Source organism: Oncorhynchus mykiss, chromosome 17, assembly GCF_057628025.1.
Source record: "Oncorhynchus mykiss isolate SJ-2025 chromosome 17, ASM5762802v1, whole genome shotgun sequence".
NCBI lineage: Eukaryota > Metazoa > Chordata > Actinopteri > Salmoniformes > Salmonidae > Oncorhynchus > Oncorhynchus mykiss.
In genome coordinates this window covers 14855354-14878883 of record NC_143038.1, presented here as the reverse complement: position 1 = coordinate 14878883, position 23530 = coordinate 14855354, and the positions used below count along the sequence as shown (strand labels likewise).

Sequence of the window (23530 nt, the reverse complement as noted above, 5' to 3'; positions counted from 1 at the left end):
GAAGAGGAGCTGCGGCTTTCGCAACCGCTAACGGGGATCCAAATAAAATACTAATACCAGTGTTATTGATCAATCGGCTGTTATCAATGTTATCAATCGGCCACAGGCTTAGTCAATGCAGCTCATATCCATCAGCAAATGTTTAACATATTTAACTGTAGCAAAGTAGCAGTAAATTGGGATGAAGTTGGACACAAGTTAGCAGTGACTGGTCCCAAATGCAATGGGAGATTGCACTCAGAATATTATGTAAATACTGTATTCTGACATTTAAATCAAGCAAGAAAGAGGTGGAACGAGGCTAAACCAGTTTGGAAATGGACGTATCAATTAGTGAGGTTTGTGGAAAAATGTAACGGGCATTGAAAAATCTCAAAAGACCTAACTCTTAAAATGCAGTCCATCTGCCAAATCTCAACTTAAAGCTCCCATTGACTTACAGTATAACATATTTGGCAAGTAAGAGGATTCACACGTTTTACATTAGATGCACTTAATAACACGGTAACAACACCAACTCATACTCTTACAGTATAATTTTAGTACATGTACTTCACTGTTTTAAGATTGTTTTGTAAGACGCTGAATTGCTAATGTGTCTTTTGATTTATTCTATCAGGAGCTGCTCGGAGATGTACCGCGTCCCCGTGGTGGAGTACAAGACCACCACGGCTGCCGGCTGGCACCGCGTCTCGACCGTCCCTGGTGGCGGCCCGTCCATGTCCCGGGCCTCCCCCACACAGGGCCCCAGCCCCGGGCAGCAGATGTTCCACTACGCCCAGGGGGCCATCTCCCGCAGCACCTCCTTCGACAGGAAGCAACAGGACGGGACCAGGTACACCTCAGCACCCACCTCCATCTTCATTGACTCATAGTTCCAAGTTCAAACGCCCTAGATCAGAGGTACTCAAATTTGAGCCTGGAGGGCCAAAGTGCTGCCGGTTTTCTTTTCGAACAGGGTAAACTCATTGTCACTGGTTGGTTAGAGATTCCACTCACGAGCACTGTCTTAATCAGTTCCTGCTTATCAGAAGAATTTACATCAGCAGTACTTGGAGAGCAGCAGTACTTGGAGACCAGATTTTAGTATCCCTGCCTTTGACACTCATAATCATGCTCAAAGTTTGTCACCAAAGGAAACTTGAGATACACTACCTTTCAACAGTTTGGGGTCACTTAGAAATGTCCTTGTTTTTTGAAAGAAAATAACATGTTTTGTCCATTTAAAACAGTGTAGACATTGTCAATGTTGTAAATTACTATTGTAGCTGGAAACGGCTGATTTTTTATGGAATATCTACATAGGCACACAGAGGCCCATTATCAGCAACCATCACTTCTGGCCTTCTAGGCAGAGTTGCAAAGAAAAAGCCATATCTCAGACTGGCCAATAAAAACAAAAGATTAAGCTGGGCAAAAGAACACAGACACTGGACAGAGGAACTCTGCCTAGAAGGCCAGCATCCCGGAGTCACCTCTTCACTGTTGATGTTGAGACTGGTGTTTTGCGGGTACTATTTAATGAAGCTGCCAGTTGAGGTCTTGTGAGGCATCTGTTTCTCAAACTAGACACACTAATGTACTTGTCCTCTTGCTCAGTTGTGCACCGGGGCCTCCCACTCCTCTTTATATTCTGGTTAGAGCCAGTTTGCACTGTTATGTGAAGGGAGTAGTACACAACGTTGTACGAGATCTTCAGTTTCTTGACAATTTCTCGCATGGAATAGCTTTCATTTCTCAGAGCAAGAATAGACTGACGAGTTTCAGAAGAAAGTACTTTGTTTCTGGCCATTTTGACTCTGTAATCGAACCCACAAATGCTGATGTTCCAGATACTCAACTAGTCTAAAGAAGGCCAGTTTTATTGCTTCTTTAATTAGAACAACAGTTTTCAGCTGTGCTAACATAATTGTAAAAGGGTTTTCTATTGATCAATTGGCCTTTTAAAATTATAAACTTGGATTAGCTAACACAACGTGCCATTGGAACACAGGAGTGATGGTTGCTGATAATGGGCCTCTATACGCCTATGTAGATATTCCATAAAAAATGTGCCGTATCCAGCTACAATAGCCATTTACAACATTAACAATGTTTACACTGTATTTCTGATCAAGTTGATGTTGTTTTAATGGACAAAAAAAATGCTTCTCTTTCCAAAACAAGGACATTTCTAAGTGACCCCAAACTTTTGAATGGTAGTGTATATTACATCAAACATGCTTCCTTGCTTGGTATAAAGAGTCACTCAGATTTCATATACATATACAGATTTGCTGACCAATCATGTCTGACTCCTCCCAAGGACCTTTACTAATAATTGGACTCATTGCTGACCTGTTTTTGTTAGTGAAATTGTATAATTTTCCCGACGGACACAATGGCACTTCTATCCTTAGTATCACTGACACTGCACGACATTAGCATAGGCCGTGCATAATGAGGTCAAGGTTTTTGTAATGTGATTAGCATAAAATTAAGTGGCAAATACATGACTGGGGAACTGAGACTGCTCTGACGGGAAGAAAAACAAGATGGCAGAAGGGGCATGTTCATTAGGGAAAGCAACGGAGTGTTTTACAACGATTTGCAATGGAAAACAGGAATGGGGTTTGTTATTTGACAAGTCTAGGTAAAACATCCCGGTTTGTCCGTTTTCTACTGTTGATCCCTAATAAACTCGACCCAGCTCTAATTCCAACTAACATGCTGTAGCTACGATACTTAAAGCAGTGTTTCTCACAGCCATTGCTTCAGATGGTGTTTGCACACACAGTGAGTACCAGAACTAGAAAAAACAACTGAATCAATGCTGAATGTAGATGATAAGCACTCTTTGGCACTTGATATGATACTAACAGAAAAACAAACAGAAGAGACTTGAGGTTTTTCCTCGTTTTTGCCCATATGTTTTGTCATGTTTTATGGAGTGATTTTAGTGGCAACAGAATTTTTATCAGAATTTGTATTATGAAATGTTTAATTTTGTTGGCACCAATGTCACTCCATAAGCATCTACTTTTTCACTCTGTCTATAAGGATTGTGGATCGACCTCCCGTGTTGTGCCCCTGTTACTGAACTTGGCACACAGCATGGAAGTTGGTGAGGGGTTGAGGGCGGGGGGCTGTGGGGTTCGCTAGCAGGGTGTCAAGGCATGTGAATGTTTTATTGAGCTCCTGAGTGTTGAGGCTCTTGTTTGCAGCCCTGCACTGCCTCTCTGCTGTTGTCTGTCCCCGATCGTCGCGCGCACACACACACACACACACACAGCGACAGTAAGGCTACCTCAGCACTGGTCTTTTGGGCAGTGTTGCATTACATGTCAGCTATGCAAGGGTACATCAGGTTGAACACGCGTGTGTTGCCATGCGTATGTGTGGTGTTTCACATAATCAGTGTGTGCATATCATTTTACAACTGTGTGACAACTGTGTGTGTGCATGCAAGCATACCGGTATGTGTTTGTATATGTGGGAGTAGTGCATTTTTGTGGAATGAGTTTGACCTTTTGTCAAAAGAAAAGCACAGCCTATTGGCTGTCATTTTTCCTTATCGTGGCGGAAAATTGAGATGAAGTGATTCCCTTCTAGTCGATGGTTTCACAGGAATGATTCTGGCATAGATTGTCCTCTCAGGAGTGAAATCTCTATTTTCAGATTGGAGTGTCCTTGGAAATGTCTGTATGAAAGACTGTACAAGTCTACACTGAGTGTACAAAAATATTGTGAACACCTGCTCTTTCCATGACATGGACTGACCAGGTGAATCCAGGTGAAAACTATGTTCCCTTATTGACACAACTGTGTGAAGCATTGGAGTCAACATGGGCGAGCATCCCTGTGGAACGCTTTCAACACCTTGTAGAGTCCATGCCCCGAAGAATTGAGGCTGCTCTGACGGAAGGGTGGGAGGGGGTCAACTCAATATTAGGTGTTAGGTGTTCTTAATGTTTTGTTCAGTCTGTGTATATTATAGACCTGTTTGCAACCATATAAACTGTTCTTATCAGACACGTTGCTCTCTTGGAGACATGGGCATTTCATATGGACTGCACTTCACACAGAAGAGGTTCATTGTTGGGTAATTGTATACTTTTAAAGCAAAATAGGTTGTTTGCTTCGCTACACACTCTTCTGGTGTCTGATATCTCTCATTAAACTTAAGATGTCAGGAGTTAAGATGTCAACCCTGCTTTGGCACCAAATGATGCATTTATTTCTCCTTTATTTTATCAGGGATTCATACTGAAACCATGATCTCTTTTACAGATGAGACCCTGAATTACATAAATTCCAGAAAATACCACATCAAAATGTAAATACAAAATGCAAGCAGAAAGAAAAACACGGTCATAAAAAAAAAAACACGTTCATCAGTAATGAGGTCCTCAATCAGCTTTCTGGATTGCCCTAGAGGCCTCAGAACATCACATTTAAGAACATTTTAACAATTGTTCCACAAAATAAGGTGCAAGAAAACTATAAAAGCAGAATTTCCAGAGTTCACCATCCCTGAGACCGGGTGTCTAAAGTTTAGTAATGTTATGTTAGGTACAGTGGGACTTTATGTAAAAGGGCTTTTATAAATGAGAATGTAGCAATGTATCAACCTACGTGACATCAGAGGGCCAACCAACTTTCTGGTAGAGAATGCAGTGATGAGTACGAAAATTGTTGGCAATAATAAAGCGCAGTGTGTTTTGATAAACTCCATCTAAGGCTTTAGTGAACCTAAAGTCCTGACTCACTAGTCATTGTCCTTTTATCTGGGTTTTAGTTAGCGCTTGTGAGCTACACTTAGATGGGGGTAGCTTTTAGAACAAAGTTATAATTTTCATTTGTCACTGAAATTTCTTGAAAATCAAACCATAATGAGTAACAAAATTAAAATGACCACCTATTTCCAAGACACTAGCCTTTTCAGTCTACTTTTCAGACCAGACCAGTTGATATAGTAACATATTGGTTCTTGTTAACACTGTGGAGCGTACCGGGAGTCACCACACCATTACCAGCAGGACATATGGAAACCGGTTTCTGGGTTATGATTCATGTAACATTACATTTCCCGCACCCTTTTACCATACCATATTTGTCATATGTGACACTTTGTCTGGGTTCTACAGAAAAAAACAGACGTGATAGACTCTGAGGTAGTACAATGGAACCATTAAGGTGACATGTTTTCCTAAGGGAAACGACACGGAGACACTGCACATGTTTGTGTGGGGGTTGTTTGAATTCAAACACTTTGTGGCTTCCACTCCTAGTTGGAGCTTCGCCAGCTAATTAAGAGGGAGTGGGACTCCAATTTGCAGCTGCCAACGCCTTGTGAAGCAGGCCTGCTCCAAAGCTGCTGAATATGCAAGATTATCCTCCCTTTCACACCACCTCATCCCTTCCTCCCTGCCCTACAATATATTCCCTCTATTATGATCGCTTACCCATTGCACATTTACGATCCCATCTCAGCTTTTCCATATGATCTGGGATTCTGTGTTTTTTTTCGAGGGCTCAGCGTTCCTCTCGGGCCGGCGGGAGAGTCGAGTTTCACGAGTCGGAGGCTCAAGCATCTCCCACTCTCACGGAGGCTTGGAACAGTCTGTTCAGGCTAAGAATAACGCCTGGCCTAACTGCGTACTTACGCTACGTTCCCCTAGTATTTCCTCAAACACTCTTCATAAATGGATGGGATTCTAGTAGTCCAGTTACTATTTATCGTCACTGTCTAATGGTTGACCTACTATTTGTATTTGTCAGTATCGAATAATAAAAAATAAAACATCTTATCTACACTGTGTGATTTGACCTTTTGGCACAATGCACATGATGATACACAAAACAAACAAACAAACATCAGGGGCACGTTTATCATATGTCCAGGCTAGGCGATGAGTTGTATTGACACGCCTGACATTGTCACGAAGGCTCTTTGTGAATAACATGAGTGATAATATGGTCGTTTTTAGCAGATGTGTTTATCCAAAGTGACCCACCCAGTGGGCAATTTAGTTTTGTCTGCTCGGTACAATCAAAGTGTTTCCTTAGACCTGGAGTGTGTAGCCCTTTCGAGAATCCAACTAACAACTAACCCTTTCCATTCAACAGGGCCATTGAAGCTGTAGCCTTACAGGTGGGGCACTTTGGCGGTCGAGGCCCGTTTGGTTAAACGTCCCCTAAACGTTCTTTTGTGGTTTTCAGGGTACTGCAGGAATATGAGATATCCCCTACGGCCTCCTGTAGCAGTCGGGAACCTGGACAACTGTACTGCAGCTCCCCCAGCAACCAGTCCACGTCCAGTGACCCCGGACCCTGTGGCACCTGGTCCCAGAAGGCTGGATACATTAACGGGTAAGTGCATTAGGGCACAGCGCTGCGATGCATATTTTAGGACCACTATGGTGTATATTTTAGGACCACTATGGTGTATATTTAAGGACCACTATGGTGTACATTTTAAGACACTCAACCTCATGCCTCGCCACTCGATGGAGAGTTACATACACAGCAGACTGGGTTTGAATACAATAATATTCAAATACTGTATCTGCGCTTGATTGAGCTTGTCTGGGGCAATGGTGCCGATGGAATAGTGCCAAAAGTAGAAACCCCGCCCACCTATCAGTTCAAAGGGATAGTTCAGTCCAAAATCAAAGTTTATTAGATGTTTACGTTCCTCAAAATAATCAAGTCCATGTCAAAGAGCATAATACATGGAAACGCAGCATAATGCACAATTAAAATTCATATGAAAAGTGCAACAGTCTACATATTAACCCTCTTAAACCAGACTATCCCCATATGTGCATAGATGGCACATAATCTATACAGAAAGAGGACCATAATAATACTATGGTCATTTAGCATTTTCATCCAAAGCGATTTTCATAACTGTTCAGCATTCACAATGACCAATAGTGTATATGAATCAATCAAATTCAATCCCATTTATTTTAAAACCACTTGTTACCTCTGCCATTGTCAAAAAGTGCTTTACATATATTCAGCATAGTGTATATATTCAATACAGTGACCCATATATTCAGTATATGTAGTAGGACCAGTCGCGTGTCATATGATAGGCCATCTCCTCTATCTAGGACAGAACAATGCCATTACCACCCCCCCATCCTGGTTCTTCCAGGACCCCATTCCTTGACCTTCTGCAGTCCAGACAAGTCTATAGTCGCCAGGCCAGAGGCCCCAGCCGGACCCTGGCTCTCAGGTTGCAAGGCATTCCTTCAATATCCCCACAGCATCGAGACACATTGTGGAAATGTGTCTGGGCAGCCACAGTTTAACGGATACTGTTACACGCCAAGGGAAAGGTTTGAAATAGCTCAGTGTGACTAGCCAAGTGGTGAGGAGAAACAATGGCCAGTGGTGCGAAAAGCAGGAAGTGGGGTGGATAAGGATTACAATGCACTTTAAAGGTTCCAATGCAAATCAATGGCAAAGCATTGAGGATGCTGTGGGAGAAGATTAATTTAAACCCATTTTCTCAATTGTAATGTTTGGGAGCCATGATATGCTGGTTAGCGTTCTCTTTGAGGCATGATTTAGGATAACAATTCTCATTTGACATAATTATAGCATTGAAAGTTGATACAGTTGTGATTAGGTAAGGCATGGGTAGGCAACCCTGTTCTTGGAGTGCTGCAGATACTGCAGGATTTTGCTCCAACTAGGTACCACAACTTACCAACTGAGGTAATTGGGCAGTTAAATTATTGCCTAAATTCAAAACACCTGGTCTTCCAGGTCGGTTAAATCAAAAACATGAAGTGCTTGGGTCACTCCAGGACCAGGTTTGCCAACCCCTGTGGTAGGATCTGGCGGCTCTACATTAGATCATGCAGTTGCGGGTCAGTTGAAAAAAAAACTGAGTCTGTTTGGGCAACAACAAAACAAATGGCAGACCTGCGCGTCACTGACTGACTGTCTTCATGGTTAGAATGTTCAACAAAGACGTCATATCTTGCCTCCCTCTTTTGAAGATTTAAACCAGTTTGCTGATACCTCTAGCTTTATGTCCTGTTCTTCTTTCGGGCACCTGTAGATGCCAGTCACCTGCACTGCACCTGGACCAGCCGAGCGACAAGGAGGGAGAGGGCCGGAGAGAGGGGGAGCCCAAGCTGGAGAGGACCAGATCAGCAGGTATGGGTTACTCTTCTTCATCACCAGCATCGTCATCATCACCATCATAAGCATCATCATGTAATCACCAATATCATCAACTGTGCTATGAAAGAGACTCGCCAGTCAGTAGAAATGCAGCAAAAAGGTCAGTTGGAGACAGAAAAAACAGAAAGCAATATTAACTGTCATTCTTACAGATTCAAGATTGTCATTCACATAAAGTTTTACCAAACGTGTCATGTTGTGATGTCAAAAAATTACATGTGCTTTCATAGCATGTACCTTAAAATAGAATGACTAAATAACTGCCATTCCAATTCGTTTTTGGGGAATTTCAGGAACTGCATTGAAAAAATGGCAGTAATGGCAACTAGGGTCATATTCATTAGTTCACACTGTAGTAAAAGGTTTTGCAATGGGAAATGAAAACAAGCGTTTCTTATTGGACACATTCAGGTAGTCCCTCCCCACTTTAATCTGTTTGCTTCCATTTGGTTCATAGTGAATATGACCCAGTTCAAGTCCTGAATATATGAGGAGTTGACCTGACATCAATTCTAGTGGACAGTATTGTAGAAATTGTACCACGAGTATTTTAACGAGATAATTATATCACAAATTGTCTTCCTCTTTTGCAGAGGCGAAGTGGCACCATCCCTCCACGAAGATTCTGAACATGAGGGAGAGAAGCCAGCCGAGACAAGGAGCAAAGGACTCCCCCAATAAATACCAACATGTGAGTACTCATACTTTGAAAGAGTTAGTTATTTTAATGTTTAATAAGGGTTGCCTGGTTGACTTTGATTTTACAATGTAATGCTTTTTTCTTGTCATGTTGGATTTGGGTTAGTTTGTTGCGTCTGTCATCTCATGTAATAGCCTACATTTGAGCGTCAATGGGAAGTATGTCTTGTAACACTGTTTCAGGACAAAATCAGTTAGTTGTAAGACCCTTTAAATAAATAAATCATATGTTTCATTGGTTTCGTATGAAACCAATGACAAAACATCATGGCCATTTGGTGAATATATCCCATAGGACTTTGCCTCGTCAATCGACAAAGGCTTTGGTAGACCTACCTATGTGCTCCCAGAACACCTTATCCCCTTCTAGCAGCATGCATGGTCGGTTTGAACTGGAACACGACACCCTTGACAGATGGGCCATGATAGGCCATGATACCGTACGTATTGTCATCTGATCTTTAGGGTCGCACTTAGCAGTAGAGAACGGCTCGGTTACCCATACAGCCCCAAGCCGACACAGTACGATGGTGTGTAGTGCTACGTCTGCAGGGAACGAGGCCTGCCTCCTCTCGTCCTTGACGGACCAGGCTAGATTAGGTCAGCTTACCCTTGTCGGTGGTGACGCTTTTGCTGTCGCCTCTGATTTATTCTCCTGCCCCCCGCCCCCGCACCAAATCTGTGTATTGAAAGTAATGGTGACGCATGGTGAATGTCGATTCATGTGCATCATTTTTTTCATTAATATTACTATGAGTGAGGAAGCATCCCAACAATTGGCCCTGGAAAAATATTGCAAAGTTTGAAGCTTGAGGGGATGCTGCTGCTTTTGCTGATGAACAGAAAGAGGGGTAGAATGTATTTGCCTCCCTATGCAGAGCGCATTAAAGTTTCATATGCACTGTAAAGGCTGCCAAACATTTCCAGGGTCCCAATTCCATAATTCTAAAGTTTTAAGCGGTTAATATATTCCCGAACCGGTGAATAAACCCACAATGTGTATTTCCACTTTTATCTTAGATTTGATTGAATTGTGGCGTAAGGATACATAGCTTATGTATCATTGTTTTTTTAATAATAATTTAATTTACTAGTTGCCGAAATCCTTGTTTCCTCAATTCCTCTCGAAGGTCATTGGAGGTCTGAGGGAGGGGTCTTGGATCCTTTATTCCAAGACGCTTTGAGAGGAACTGAGGAAACAAGGACTGAGGAAGCAAGGACTGAGGAAGCAAGGATTTGACCGTTAATTTTCAGACACAAATGAATGCCGCTAACCACTAACTACTGTTGTGTTTGACCTCCCAGTCTGGCTCCAGTCACTCCAGCAGCAACACTCTCTCCAGCAATGCCTCCAGTGGCAGCAGCGACGAAAAGCGCTTCGGCTCTGGCGACCCCATGGACCCCGATGCCCTGGGCCTCATCTACATCAAGGGCGCGTCCACCGACAGTGGCATCGACACGGCGACTTGCATGCCCCCGCCGCCTCCCCCTCTACCTGGCTGCAGCGGAGGTGGCGCACCGGGGGTCTCGGCCGGCCGACCAGTCCCCCAGGATGCCCGAGGGGAGCAGTGGGTAGTGGAGTACTCCGGAACGGGGGGCTACCACGGAGCGGGGACGCCAGAAGAAGGGTTGACGTCACAAGGCTATAGCACCCAGGCCACTTCGGCTGGGCACGTAACGGACGGGAGCCTGGGCGACCTGAGTGAGATTTCCTCCATGTCCAGGTAAGGTGTAGCTCCAAGATAAAGTTCCCCTAAGTACAGATCTAAGATCAGCTTCCCGTCCCCTAGTCCATTAGTGGGGAAACTGCAAAACTGACCTACGATCAGCGTCTAGGGGTAACTTCACCCTACACCAAGAGGCTGACTGGATCCCTTTTGTCTGACCGGTGACCAGTGCTTGAATTGTGGCCACAGCTCACCAATACAGAGTACCAGCATCTGAAATGTTGTTCTGCTTGATTATCAGATTATATTGTAGAATATTCACTCTAAAATTAACCCTGGTACTGTACAATTGAAATCAGTTCTGGTACCTTTTCATTTCAATTCAACCACTCCCAATGACACTTCATAATGTGATGTCAAACTGCGCCTGTTTTCAATGTCTGTCATTATTGGATGTGAGTTGTTTTTGCTCTAGGCATGTACACACATTACACATTGGCATGATGAGTAAGCAGAGACGGACTGGGACAAAAAACGGCCCTGGACTTTGACCTAGACTGGCCCACCACAACCAGCCCGCGGATATTCCACTACCGACGCACACACACACACACACACACACGTGTACACACACACACACACCACGTGTGTACACACACACACACACACACACACACACACACACACACGTGTACACACACCAGGCCCTAATACCACCTCCAGCATCACAGCTACTGTACACAAATGCAGTACTATAGTGCTACAGAACTCACATACTGTAGACCGTTTTAAGTTCTACAGAACACATCCTGAATTGTCATGATTGACCAATATCCCATCAATCTGAAGCCTGAGCGTAAAACAGAGAATGTATAATAGCTAGAATACTCAGTGAGACCAAGCACTGGCTCGCTTCACTATGTCAAAGTAGTAGACAACACTACAACAGACGGCACAGTGAACCAGTAAAAAGACACCTGCGTTTTGGGTGTAAAGTGAATGGTAAGTAAGCAAGTTATAGAAAAATGTCCTTGGCTACCTTAGTGGAAGAGTAGTTTTCTCAGCAGATCACTTTACCCCAGCTCAGCACACAAATTCAGTTGTATTCATAGTTTTGGCTACAGATTATAAATATAGCAACATAGTGGAAACAATAGCTTTATAGTCAGAATTAATCATCGTGAAATTAATAAATAAAAGTTGGCTGTGCTGTGCTGTGTCAAAGACTACACCCGCAATAACATCTGCTAAATATGTGTATGCGACCAATAAATTGGGATTTGACTAATGACAATAGTAGGGCTTCAAACAAACACAAGTACATAGTACAAATATGATTAAAATATTAAATCTCATATGTTGTAGTTCCTATTCAACTAAAGTTGAGGAATAGGGCTTGAAATGACTATGGAAATGACTAATCAAGAAACTGTCTGACTGGCATCATGTTACTGGTATAGTTAGTTAGTTAGCCTAGTTAGTTTGCCCAATATTGATGTTGTGTTATCCATGTCTCCCTCCCTGTCCTGGATCCCCTTTGCCTACCGCTTCGGCTGCACTGACTTTTACTTGTGCTATGCTCACAATCGTCGGCTATGTTGTCGCTGTCCTGTACTTCTGCTAGAACTCTTGTCCAGGGGCTGTGGCATCCCCCTTGGCATGGGCTTCATGCACGTTGACGTTAGCACTAGTAGCAGCACAACTGAATAAGTCGGTCAATTTCCTACATTTGGCTGCATCTGACTCGAGGGACTTTTTTTTGTCTCTTAACTTTCCCCACCGTAGCGTTTTTTTTTGTGTGTTGTGGTGTTACTTTTCCATGTTGATTTGGGAGTTTTCCTAAGCTGACTTCTCTTTATAGCTAGCTCAACTTCTCGTGAATGGGAGCCTCTGCTCCCTCTAGTTTTTCTCCATGCTACTTGGTTCACTCACTGCAACTCTCTGGTTCATTCGTATACTGTCTGGGCTGTGTTCGTGAAAAGGAAATGTTTGGAACGTTGCAGATAGTAATGTAATAAATAGAGCTGCCGTGATTCCCTGTAGTGTTAGCCATTTTGGTGCTCCAGATGGCTAGTCCACTACTGTAAGGCAAATAGGTAACTGTTGCAAGGCTGTGCCTGCACAATAAAAAAATGTATTCACATAGACACCGGGTACAACAATAACATCGATAATGACGCAGCTAAAGTAGCCAGCTAACCTACTTAGCCAGCATCTAGGCAAAAACCACCATGTCGTCATCATCACAGAATCTCCCCACCAGATTCCCAATCCATTATTTTTGCACTTCCTCTCCAAGCTTGTGCACATTAGCCTGGAGTCAAGGTTACCTTTCCAACATCCGTTTTTGGGTTAGACCAAATATAACAGAGTTTACAGTTTCCTGCCCTCCATTTTGAGGTCAGACGGGATGAGCCCAACTCTGCGGTTTCCTGTTGGGCCAGGCTGAGAGGTGACACCAGTACCTCCATTTTGGGGTCAGATAGGACTAGATATAGTCTTAATTTTCATGCTGTTTCAGTCTGAGCGGTGACATCACGTTCTCCATTTTAGGTCAGACTGCATGAGCCAAACCGCAGTTTCCTGCCGGACCAGACTAAAAGTAACCTCATCCTCCAGCTATTGCGCACAGCCTATGTAAGCCAGGGATATCAACCACTCTAAGTTGGCCTTAGTCAGAGTGGCCATAGAATTCTATGGAAGTACTCTACTGATTTAAAGTATTTGTCATTTACGCGACTGCGAGGCGTGGCTCTGTGCTTATGGTGTGCTAGTGTACGCGGGAGGGTTAAGGGGAAAGTGTTCTGGGAGATGATTGGTTGGTAGATTAAGCCGATTTAAACAAATGCCTGTGCGCTGGGAGTTTCTCCAGGCTCTCTGTATTGGCTAATGAAGGCTGAATTGGATGTGTTGGTCCACCAGACGTGCAGTTGGGGCAAAAGTGTCTTGGGAACAAGATTATGCTAAAAGGTGACGACCGGTCTGCCATGTTGTGGCAGGCTCACTGTGGCCATGGCATGATCCTGCCTCCCCCGCAGTGGGCACAATGCAGCATTTAATGAGGTGTGACACATTTGCCCTTCGCTGCCAGCGGCACCAGTGCAGTGTCATCATGCCCCAATTCGTATCATCACTATGTTGTCCGCATAGGCAGGGTTGGCATGAATTCTGCTGTAGTAGGCTAGTGGAGTCATAGGAGTTGGGATCAAAACCTGCTCAGAGAACCACACATTGCCCATCGTGAGGAGAATCACTGATATGAGTAGCAGGGTTTGGGTCAGTTCAATTCGGGAGGGGAATTATTCCTCCTGATTATCCCATGACTTGACTGATATAAAATGGACTGACCCCAAACTGTGGATTTTTGGTAGCCACTCATATTTGACGTAATTGGCCAACTATGATCACATATTTCTGTCTTTGTTTTCCTAGTGGCTCACGACACTCTGGCAGCCCCTTGGAACGTGGTCCTAAGACCTCCACCTCGGTTGACTCTTCCCAAGTCTACATCGTCTCCTCCGGTGGCACGGTGACAGGGGTGGGGCTTAATGCTGCCGTCCACACCCGCCAATCACCAGGCAAAGAGTATCTGATTGGCTGGAAGAAAGCTGAGGATGGCTCTCCAATGGTGGATCCGGGCAGGTCAAAAGACTACAGGTGAGTAAATAAGCAGTGTTTTGTGGAGTTGTATTCTTACTTGGACATAAAACTTTCTCCTAGAGCGCTGTCAATATGTTCTACAGCCTCATAATAGTTGCCGGTGCCACACATCCTTTTTCTCCCTCCCACTGACAAATGTTCTGCCTCGACTCTCAGTAAACCGTTGAAATAAAGCCCGTCGTCCTATTTTAATAACGACGCCACAAGTAGGTACGCTTGTCAACTTTACTAGTACTTTCCTGCTAACCTTTGGCCAGGTTGACCTCACAAGCGAGGCTTCGACCCTCAAGGGTCTTTCTTGGTTAAGTGAACTGAACTGGAAAGAAAGATGGCGCGCTGACAAACTGTCTGCTTTGGTCCTGTTGAAAAGGTTGCAAGTCATGCTGCCATATTAACCTACCCATTTTAGACAGGATCTGAACAAAGGGGGACAGCCATATTAAAAGTAACCACTGATGACCTGAGGCTCTGACAGAATCCTCTTAACACATGTCCTATCTTATTAATAAGTAGGAGTTGAAGCAGAGTCCTCGAGTACGGTCTCTCATTTAGCTAGTGTAAAGTGTCCATCGGCTAGTGTGACCTTTTCTGTTCACAAAACAGCCCCCGTAGTGGGCATAGTGCCCCCAAAATAAAAACAACATTTTAGATGGAAGGGACTGCACATAGCTAAAACAAGTTTGGTTTGCTGCATCTACACTACATGACCAAAAGTAGGTGGACACTTGCTCGTCGAACATCTCATTCCAAAATCATGGGCATTAATATGGAGTTGGTCCCCCCTTTGCTGCTATAACAGCCTCCACTCTTCTGGGAAGGCTTTCCACTAGATGTTGGAACATTGCTGCAGGGGACTTGCTTCCATTCAGCCACAGAGCATGAGTGAGGTTGGGCACTGATGTTGGGTGATTAGGCCTGGCTCGCAGTCAGCGTCCCAATTCATCCAAAAGGTGTTCGATGGGGTTGAAGTCAGGGCTCTGTGCAGGCCAGTCAAGTTCTTCCACACCGATCTTGACAAACCATTTCTTTATGGTCCCCGCTTTGTGCATGGGGGCGTTGTCATGCTGAAACAGGAAAGGGCCTTCCCCAAACTGTTGCCACAAAGTTGGAAGCACATAATCGCCTAGAATGTCATTGTATGTTGTAGAGTTAACGTATCCATTCACTGGAACTAAGGAGCCTAGCCCGAACCATGAAAAACACCAGTCAAAAGTTTGGACACACCTACTCATTTCAGGATTTTTATTTATTTAGGCTATTTTCTACATTATAGAATGATAGTGAAGGTATCAAAACTATGAAATAACACATATGGAATCATGTAGTAACCAAAAAAAGTGTTGAACAAATCAAAATATATTTTGACAGCTTTGCACACGGTTGGCATTCTCTTAACCAGCTTCATGAGGTACTTACTTGGAATGCATTTCAATTAACAAGTGTGCTTTGTTAAAAGTTGATTTGTGGAATTAACTCTAATGAACTTATCCTCCGCAGCAGAGGTAGCTCTGGGTCTTCCTTTCCTGTGGCGGTCCTCATGAGGGCCAGTTTCATCATAACGCTTGATGGTTTTTGCGACTGCGCTTGAAGAATCTTTCAACGTTCTTGAAATGTTCCGTATTGACAGACCTTCATGTCTTAAAGTAATGATGGACTGTCATTTCTCTTTGCTTTTTTGAGCTGTTCTTGCCATAATATGGACTTGATCTTTTACCAAATAGGGCTATCCTCTGTATAGCACCCCTATCTTGTCACAACACAACTGATTGTCTCAAACTTATTAAGAAGGAAATAAATTCCACTTCTGTTGGACTGCCAGATGGCGAAGTGCGAGTCATCACTCCAGAGAACGCATTTCGGCGAGCTTTACACCACTCCAGCCGACGCTTGACATTGCGCATGAAGCTCCAGATGAACCGTTCTTGTGCTGATGTTGCTTCCAGAGGCAGTTTGGAGCTCAGTAGTGAGGGTTGCAACCGAGGATAGACTATTTTTTTTTACTCGTTACGCACTTCAGTACCGTTCTGTGAGCTTGTGTGGCCTACCACTTCGCGGCTAAGCCGTTGTGTCCCCTTGACGTTTCCACTTCACAATAACAGGACTTACAATTGACCGGGGCAGCTCCTAGCAGTGTAAAAATTTGACAAACTGACTTGTTGCGAGGGTGGCATCTTATGATGGTTCCAGGTTGAAAGTCACTGAGCTCTTCAGTAAAGCCAATTTACTGCCAATGTTTGTCTATGGAGATTGCATGGCGGTGTGCTCAAATGATATAAACCTGTGTCGTTGAAATAGCTGAATCCACTAACTTTAAGTGGTATCTACATAGTTTTGTGTATAGCATTCATGGACATTCTTTTGCTGTTATATTATATCATGGCATGACAGGTTTCATTGTAATTGTTATGGTTGGTGGAGGATAACAAGAGTAGAGCAGAATTTTCATCCGCTCTTCACATCACATCGGCCTTATTCCAAGGTAACTGTGTAATTAGTTTGTACTAGGTATGCAAGAACAAGTAGTTAGTGTACTTAGCCCTGTACAGAAACGTTTAACACAAAAGCAACAGGTTTATTACATAGTCTGCGTTATAAGGCCAATGTCATTTGAGGTATGTCAAGGTATTTTCTTCCTAAGTAGCATAGACATTTTGACAGCTATATGCTTGCGTATCAGCCATGTACAACTTTTGTTTACATCTCAATGTACATGACCATTATTTCCCTCTTTTTTTTTTTCACTTGGGGTTTTCTACATCAGTGGAGTGGAAGGCGTATTGTCTTTCCTACTAAAGACTCTAACACTGAGATCCAGGTACACTAGCTTTACGGAACCTTGTTTGGTTCAATAAACCTCTATGTACTCTTTATTTTACATTCCTCTATTTACATAGTATTTACTAAGAAATGACATTGTAAGATTGGGATGATATAATATTTACCTGTTTCTTTGAGATTCAAATCACCATTTGGTTGTGTGGAAGTCTCTTTAAGTTAAGTGCATCATTTCTTCATAAATATTGGGCAGAGCCCGGTTGAAATGGGGTGGTAAAATAAATCTGCCCACTTTGTCACTTGCATGGTGTCTGTACACAACGCAACCTATACCTTCCGTGACACCCCACCCCCACTCTGTGTGTTTTCCTGGAAACAGCTACTTCCCAAACTACTTGCCCTCCAGTTGAAGAACTGTGATTGACTGGTTCCGAACAGCGTATTGTAAAAGATTACTCCCCCGTGTGTGTGTGTGTGTGTGTGTGTTGAGAGTCAACCTTCAATAACCCTTTACAGTAGTTCTTGTAGTATCCTTCTTTCTTATGACCATGTTTATTATTTTGTCCTTCCCAACGAGCTGTGTAATGTACTGCCTGGTCTTACTTCTGTTAGCTTTATGCTTCTATTTTTGATCTTACTGTTTTTGCTCTTACTGTTCAGTCTCCCACACGTGTCACTGCCCCCTCCTTTACCTCACCTTTTGTGGGCAAATCACAAATTACCCCCTATTCCCCTTGTAGTGCAATGCTTTTGACCAGGAATGGGGTGTTATTTTAGACACGTTCTTTGTTCCGGAGAGTCTGCCTTCCGCCTACCCTTGTGCAATTCACAAGAAACCTCAATTAAACTTAGAAGCTTGTCTCTAATGCAACTCTCTTACCTTTGTTTTTGCCCCCATCTACACCCTCTCCCTGCCTGTTTCTCATCCCTCTCTCTCATTCTTCCCTCGTTTCTCCCTACTCTCACTTTCTCTCTACTCTCACTTTCTCTCTACTCTCACTCTCACTATATTCTCTACCTTACCATCTTTCTTCATTTATGCCTTTTTCTCTCTCAACCCTATCTCACTTTCTTTTCTCTCTTCCACCTCTTCGTCTCCCCCTTCCTCCCTCTCCTCCATTGCATCCCCCATCCTCCCCTGGGGAGCAGGCTGCGGGCCATGCTGGGTGCAGACGGCCAGCTCCAGCAGGTCCAGCCCAGCCTGACCAGAGAGGCCTTCCTGAAGATGATGCTGCCCGACAGTCCCCCCGAGGATGGGGGTCGTGGCAAGGTGAGCCCCTGCTCCCTCGAGTTTTTCTCCACACTACTTAGTTCACTATCACTCCAACTCTCTGGTTCATTCGTATACTGTCTGGGCTGTGTTCAGTGAAAGGAAATGTTTGGAACGTTGCCGATAGACATGTAATACATAGAGCTGACATGATTCTCTAGTGTAGTGCTCCCCGTTTCTCCCCACTCTGACAATGAGTGTCTTGCTTTAATGTCCTTCCCTCCTTCAGTCGGCTCCTTCCTCCGCTTGACATAATCCATTCGGATTGCTTGGGATATTAAAAATCAAGGCTGGCACCATTTTCAAATGAACTGAAATTAAAAACCAAGGGTGGTTATAAGGCGCCAGACTCACGCTAACCTTTTCCTAGCACAGATTCTCCCCGCTTATCGAAAGGTTAATTTGGACGTCTCCCGTTCAATGCCACCGGCCATGGTGACTAGCGTCGGGAAAAAAAGCCCACCACTTGATGCAAAGGCTCTTGGGTAATTAGAAGAAGAAGAAGAAGAAAATTTGGCCAGGAAACAAGGGTGGAATGGGAAGGGGTTGACACAAATTAATTTGATCTGGGAGCTAGCAAGCTGCTCTTCAGACCTCTTTGTTCACTGATTGAAAAATGTATCACAGGAATGAAAGAAAATGGCTGCCAGCAACATAATAGTCTATAGTCTTGACATATCCTCCTGTAATAAATGGAAGATGTCTATCATTATCTGAAGCCCTGCGTTGATACCAACTACTATGCACAGGGAAGCTATTGTCAGATAATTGAGGGGAAATTATTGGCTCTCATTTATGGCACTGTGGTACACCGAAGTTACTGTTTTGCCAATTTTATGGAAGATTCAAGCTGTTTTTTTTCCTAGTTTAGCACATACCAGTTGGCGCTTTAATCACTCCTTCCGTTGTGCAGCCCTCCGAGATGTAAAATGTCTCCAAATTTTCCATCACCCTTTTTCCCTCCCTCATTTTCTCTATCTCTTCCCACAGAGTCTGACTGGTCCTGGCGGCCTGCCCATGTCCCCGAGGAGGTCCCTGTACCGGACCCTGTCGGACGAGAGCCTGTGCAGCAGCCACAGGAAAACCCTGTCCCTGGTCAGCTCCCGGAGCTCTCTACTGGACCAGGCCCTGCCCAACGATATCCTGTTCAGCACCGCCGCTGGGCCCTACCACAGCACCCTGCCACCTCGCATGAACCTCGGCCACAGCCATGGGGCGCCGCTACACAAGAGTGAGTGAGACTACGCCACCTAGCTGGCTAGCTAGCTAGGTCTTGTCGGTTGTGAGCATAGAATTCAATAGAACAGATGGGTAGTTTAATGTATCTCTATGGTTGAGAGGGTATAGGGTTGGTCAACCTTTCTCCTGGAGAACTACAGGATGTATACAACCTTTCTCCTGGAGAACTACAGGATGTATACACTTTTGTTCCAGTCTTGCTCTAACCCACCACATTCAACTAATACCTTTTTTACCTTATAATCAGTGTTAAAGTACCAAAGTCTGCTTTACACTTATTATATATTAGTGAAACCTTGGGAGTACATTTCATTGATTCGGACGTTCAATTAGGAATGGAAACACATGTTACGAAATCATTCATGTATCTGCCAAAGATGGAAGTCCCCTGAGGTGTAGTAACATGGCAAATGGTGCTGAGTGGAAAGCTGCATTCACCTACACCTGAAACGTAAGGCCAACTGTGATATTTACAGCCAGTTTTATATTTCTCCAGCCCCATTCCTCAGCTTTATAGGGAACAAAGTGGCGGGGCAGCCATTTTGATTTTCAAATTAAGGAGTGGGCCATAGAAATAAAAAATATCTAACTGTGAGCTCATTGTGGTCAATTAAATGCAAACGCCCTTGCCAGTCTGAAGCTGAACTTTACGAGACCTATCATAAAAGCTACAGCGTATGCCACTTTCAATTTCCCATCTGTCTTGTATTAGGTGAGAATTCATAGGTGTTAAATTGATGCAAACCGATTTTAAAAAGCTTAGTCTTTTTTTTTTTTTTTAACACAGTAAGATATTGGATATTTTCCACTGGGAAAAACATCCCAGTGTGTGCTCATTGAGTAGGCACGATATTAACCCTTTCACTGTCGGGCCTCCTTGCGTTCTTTGTTGAAGCATTCTAACCACTAGTTGTATTTCACAATGGGGCTGCTAATCCAGTCCTTATGAAAGGAATACCCCTCCCCCACATTTGAGGGTGGAGGTGTGTATGAATATGTGGTTGCTGTGTCTTGGGGGGGGGGGGCTCAGAAACCAAAATGAAGGATCATGAATCTCCAGCTGTGTGCGAGATTAAGTTACCGGTGTGTGCGTATGTGTGTTTTTATGCACACATTTGTGTGCCTAGTTTTGTGTGAATCTACGCCAAAGCTGACCCCTGTGGGCGTCCCCTAGATGCAGGTTAATTGTCTGTCTGGCGGGGGGAAGCTCCCCCTTCGTCTCCGTCCTCTAATCAGCTTTCAACAGCAGACTGTGACATTGGGTTTTAAAAAAAGTAACCGTGTTCTTGGCAGTTTTCCAAGCAGGATTGCAATTGTTTTGCATTTTTTTCACATTTTGGGAGGGGGGGCAGACTCGCAAATTGAACAGGGTGGATTGTATTTGCTTAAGGGGAGTTGCAGATGCCTGAAAAATGTCTGTTAAGGTGTGAGATGTTTGTGTTACGCTTTGGTGGAAAGTGCCCATCTTTCATTCGTTTAGAGTATCATCTCATTTAAACTGTATATTTGAAATGTATGTTTTTACTGAAACATAAAACCCCAAAATGACTTTGTTAATCTGCAAGCAGGAGCAGGTGTTCCAAGTGGAGAATGGATGAGCACTGATGTCTCATTATCGGTAGACAGGAGAGGGGGAGGGCGGGAGGAGAGGGAGAGGGGGAGGGCGGGAGGGGGGGGGGGGGGAGAAAGGAGGGAGGGAGCACCAACTGTTCCCTTCACCCAAATCGGTGAGGCTGTCGCTCACTTATCTAAACCGAATTGTCTCATCTCTACAGATGAGCTGTGGTTCTCTGACAGCTCCCTGGCCGACCGCTGCAAAATGGCCGATGGCAGTCTGATGCCCCTCCCGGAAGCAGTGTCTGGCCTGGACTGGTCCCATCTTGTTGATGCCGCAAGGGCTTTTGAAGGTAATATAACGTCTAGATTCATCATACTCCCGCATGGCATTAAACAAAACTGTGTACTTATTCACTGTTTGACCTTTTGATGCTCCCAAAAGCTTACCCAGCTAACAATTAACATTGCCTAGAACAGTATAGAATGTTTTTGTCAGGTACCCATTTGGTTGTGATGTAAAGGGGAATCTTCAGAAGGGGAATCTTCACATTTTGTTGGACCATTTTCATTCAAGCGAGATCTGTTTGAACAATGTTGAAAAGAAAACGTTATCTGTGTTGTAACTCAACATTCAAGGAACATCCCTATGGACGGACTTTCTTAAAGCTCTTAAAACCTGGACCAACAAAGGCTATGGGGATGTTATCTCCAGACCTACCAGAAACGATGTTCCCTAAACCTACCAGAAATGCTCTGGGAACACAAAAATGTTAGCTAGGTGTAAGTGGTACCTGATTAACATTTGCTGCTACCAAGGTGTCGTGCTGTCAAATCTTTTGTCCCCAGTTCTCATCAGGCTTTCAGCGCGTTAACTGTTACCCTTTTGTTCACTCAATAGGACATTTCCTGACCTTTATTCAGTGTCTAAATTGTATTCAATGTTTTTTTCCCACTCTGGTAAATGTAGGTATCTAATTTGGCGTGAAATTCAATGTGTGAAAGACCATTATAACATATATATCTTTTCTTGTAATGTTCAGATGTGATTTCGTTGTCCGTCTTCCAATTAAAGCGACTGGACATTCATTCAAATTGATCCCCAATATCATCTTGACCCAGTCAAAATCTTCAGTCTCTCCCATTGTCTGTGTCTCCCTTGTACTCAGTCTGTCTACGGCGAGGTGCTAATTAGCAGGAAGTGGAAGGAGAGCAAGAGTATTTGGGGACTTGAGAAACTAAGCATTATCACAATGGAGCGCACAGCAAGGAACCATTTTGCCAAATTACTCAAACCCACTTTGCGCTGTAATTGCACCCCTTTCTTGCACACTTTCTCTGGCAATTATAGCTTCGCTACCTCGGTCAATTGTGTTCAGGGGAAGCTGGGGAGTGTTTTTCTGGTAACCTGGAATGACTTGTTTTTAAATGTAACCTTTATTTAACTAGGCAAGTCCGTTAAGAACAAATTCTTATTTACAATGACGGCCTAGGAGCAGTGGGTTAACTGCCATTTTCAGGGGGAGAACGACAGATCTTTTTTACCTTGTCAGCTAGCAACATTTTGGTTACTGGCCCAATGCTCTAACCACTAGGCTACCTGCCACTCTGAGCTACAGAGTGATGTACTCCCGATTTTGTATTTATTATAATTATTTTTAAAATTCTTCCTTCATGACCAACTGATGTTTATAGACTGGATAGGTTGGAACCGGTGACCACATTTCTTTCACGCTGCGCAACGAGGGGTCATGCCGGGGACTCCATTGACTAGCATTGGGCTGCACAGCAGCCTTCGATTTGCATAGAAGTCAACAACATAGAAAAGAGGGGGAACTAATTTGCTTGGAGAGTTGTGGGAGTGCTGACCCTGGCATTATTAGCCCGGGCTTGTTGTGTCATTTAGTTGGCTTGTTTAGTTTTGTGGTGCTCGCTGTGTGTTCTCAAGACAGTGTTGCTAAGCACGCAGAAACTCTAGCATGCTAGCCCTCATTAGCATGCCGGGGGCAAAGGGCGTGGTGAGCATTAGTTGCAACTAGCGAGCATTATTTCTGTTTCCGTAGACCCACGCATACTAGAACAGGACAAATGGTTCACATTCACAGTCAAGAGTGCAGTGAAACAGCCACGAAAATAGACATTCCTTTCTCCTTACGTGTCTCATTCTTCAGTTGTGATTCATATTTATCGATGATAACTTAACCTCAAGATTTATCTTAGACCGTTTTGTTTTCCATGTTGATTACAGAAAGAATGTCATGGGATGTTTTTCTTGTTTCCAACTCAATATAGGCTAGTCTTTTTACCGAAGGAAAATGAATACCTGACTCTGCTATAGATCTCTCTCTTCTTTACTTTCTCCATTGCCCTCCTTTGCATTCTTTGTTTTCCACTATGGTAATCACTTCACCTGTGACTTACTTCAATCAGCGTTAAGCCAATGTTGAGACTGTCAATTAAAACAGAGAGTGATTTGTTAAAA

At 43.8% G+C, this 23530-nt stretch overlaps 1 protein-coding gene across 4 annotated transcripts in view; it reads left to right on the top strand.

Moving 5' to 3' along the window:
• Positions 1–23530, top strand: part of LOC110493763 (signal-induced proliferation-associated 1-like protein 2) — a 105781-nt gene that overhangs the window by 74507 nt on the left and 7744 nt on the right. For 3 of the 4 annotated variants that reach the window (XM_090204888.1, XM_036949753.2, XM_090204886.1), the window contains exons 10-18: positions 620–835; positions 6202–6351; positions 8060–8157; positions 8778–8875; positions 10189–10607; positions 13983–14207; positions 18135–18255; positions 19246–19486; positions 21270–21401. In XM_090204888.1, coding sequence (XP_090061014.1) covers positions 620–835; positions 6202–6351; positions 8060–8157; positions 8778–8875; positions 10189–10607; positions 13983–14207; positions 18135–18255; positions 19246–19486; positions 21270–21401 — 1700 coding nt within the window. Of the gene's footprint in view, positions 1–619; positions 836–6201; positions 6352–8059; positions 8158–8777; positions 8876–10188; positions 10608–13982; positions 14208–16971; positions 17026–18134; positions 18256–19245; positions 19487–21269; positions 21402–23530 lie in introns of all 4 variants that reach the window. The other variant, XM_036949752.2, reaches the window with a different exon arrangement.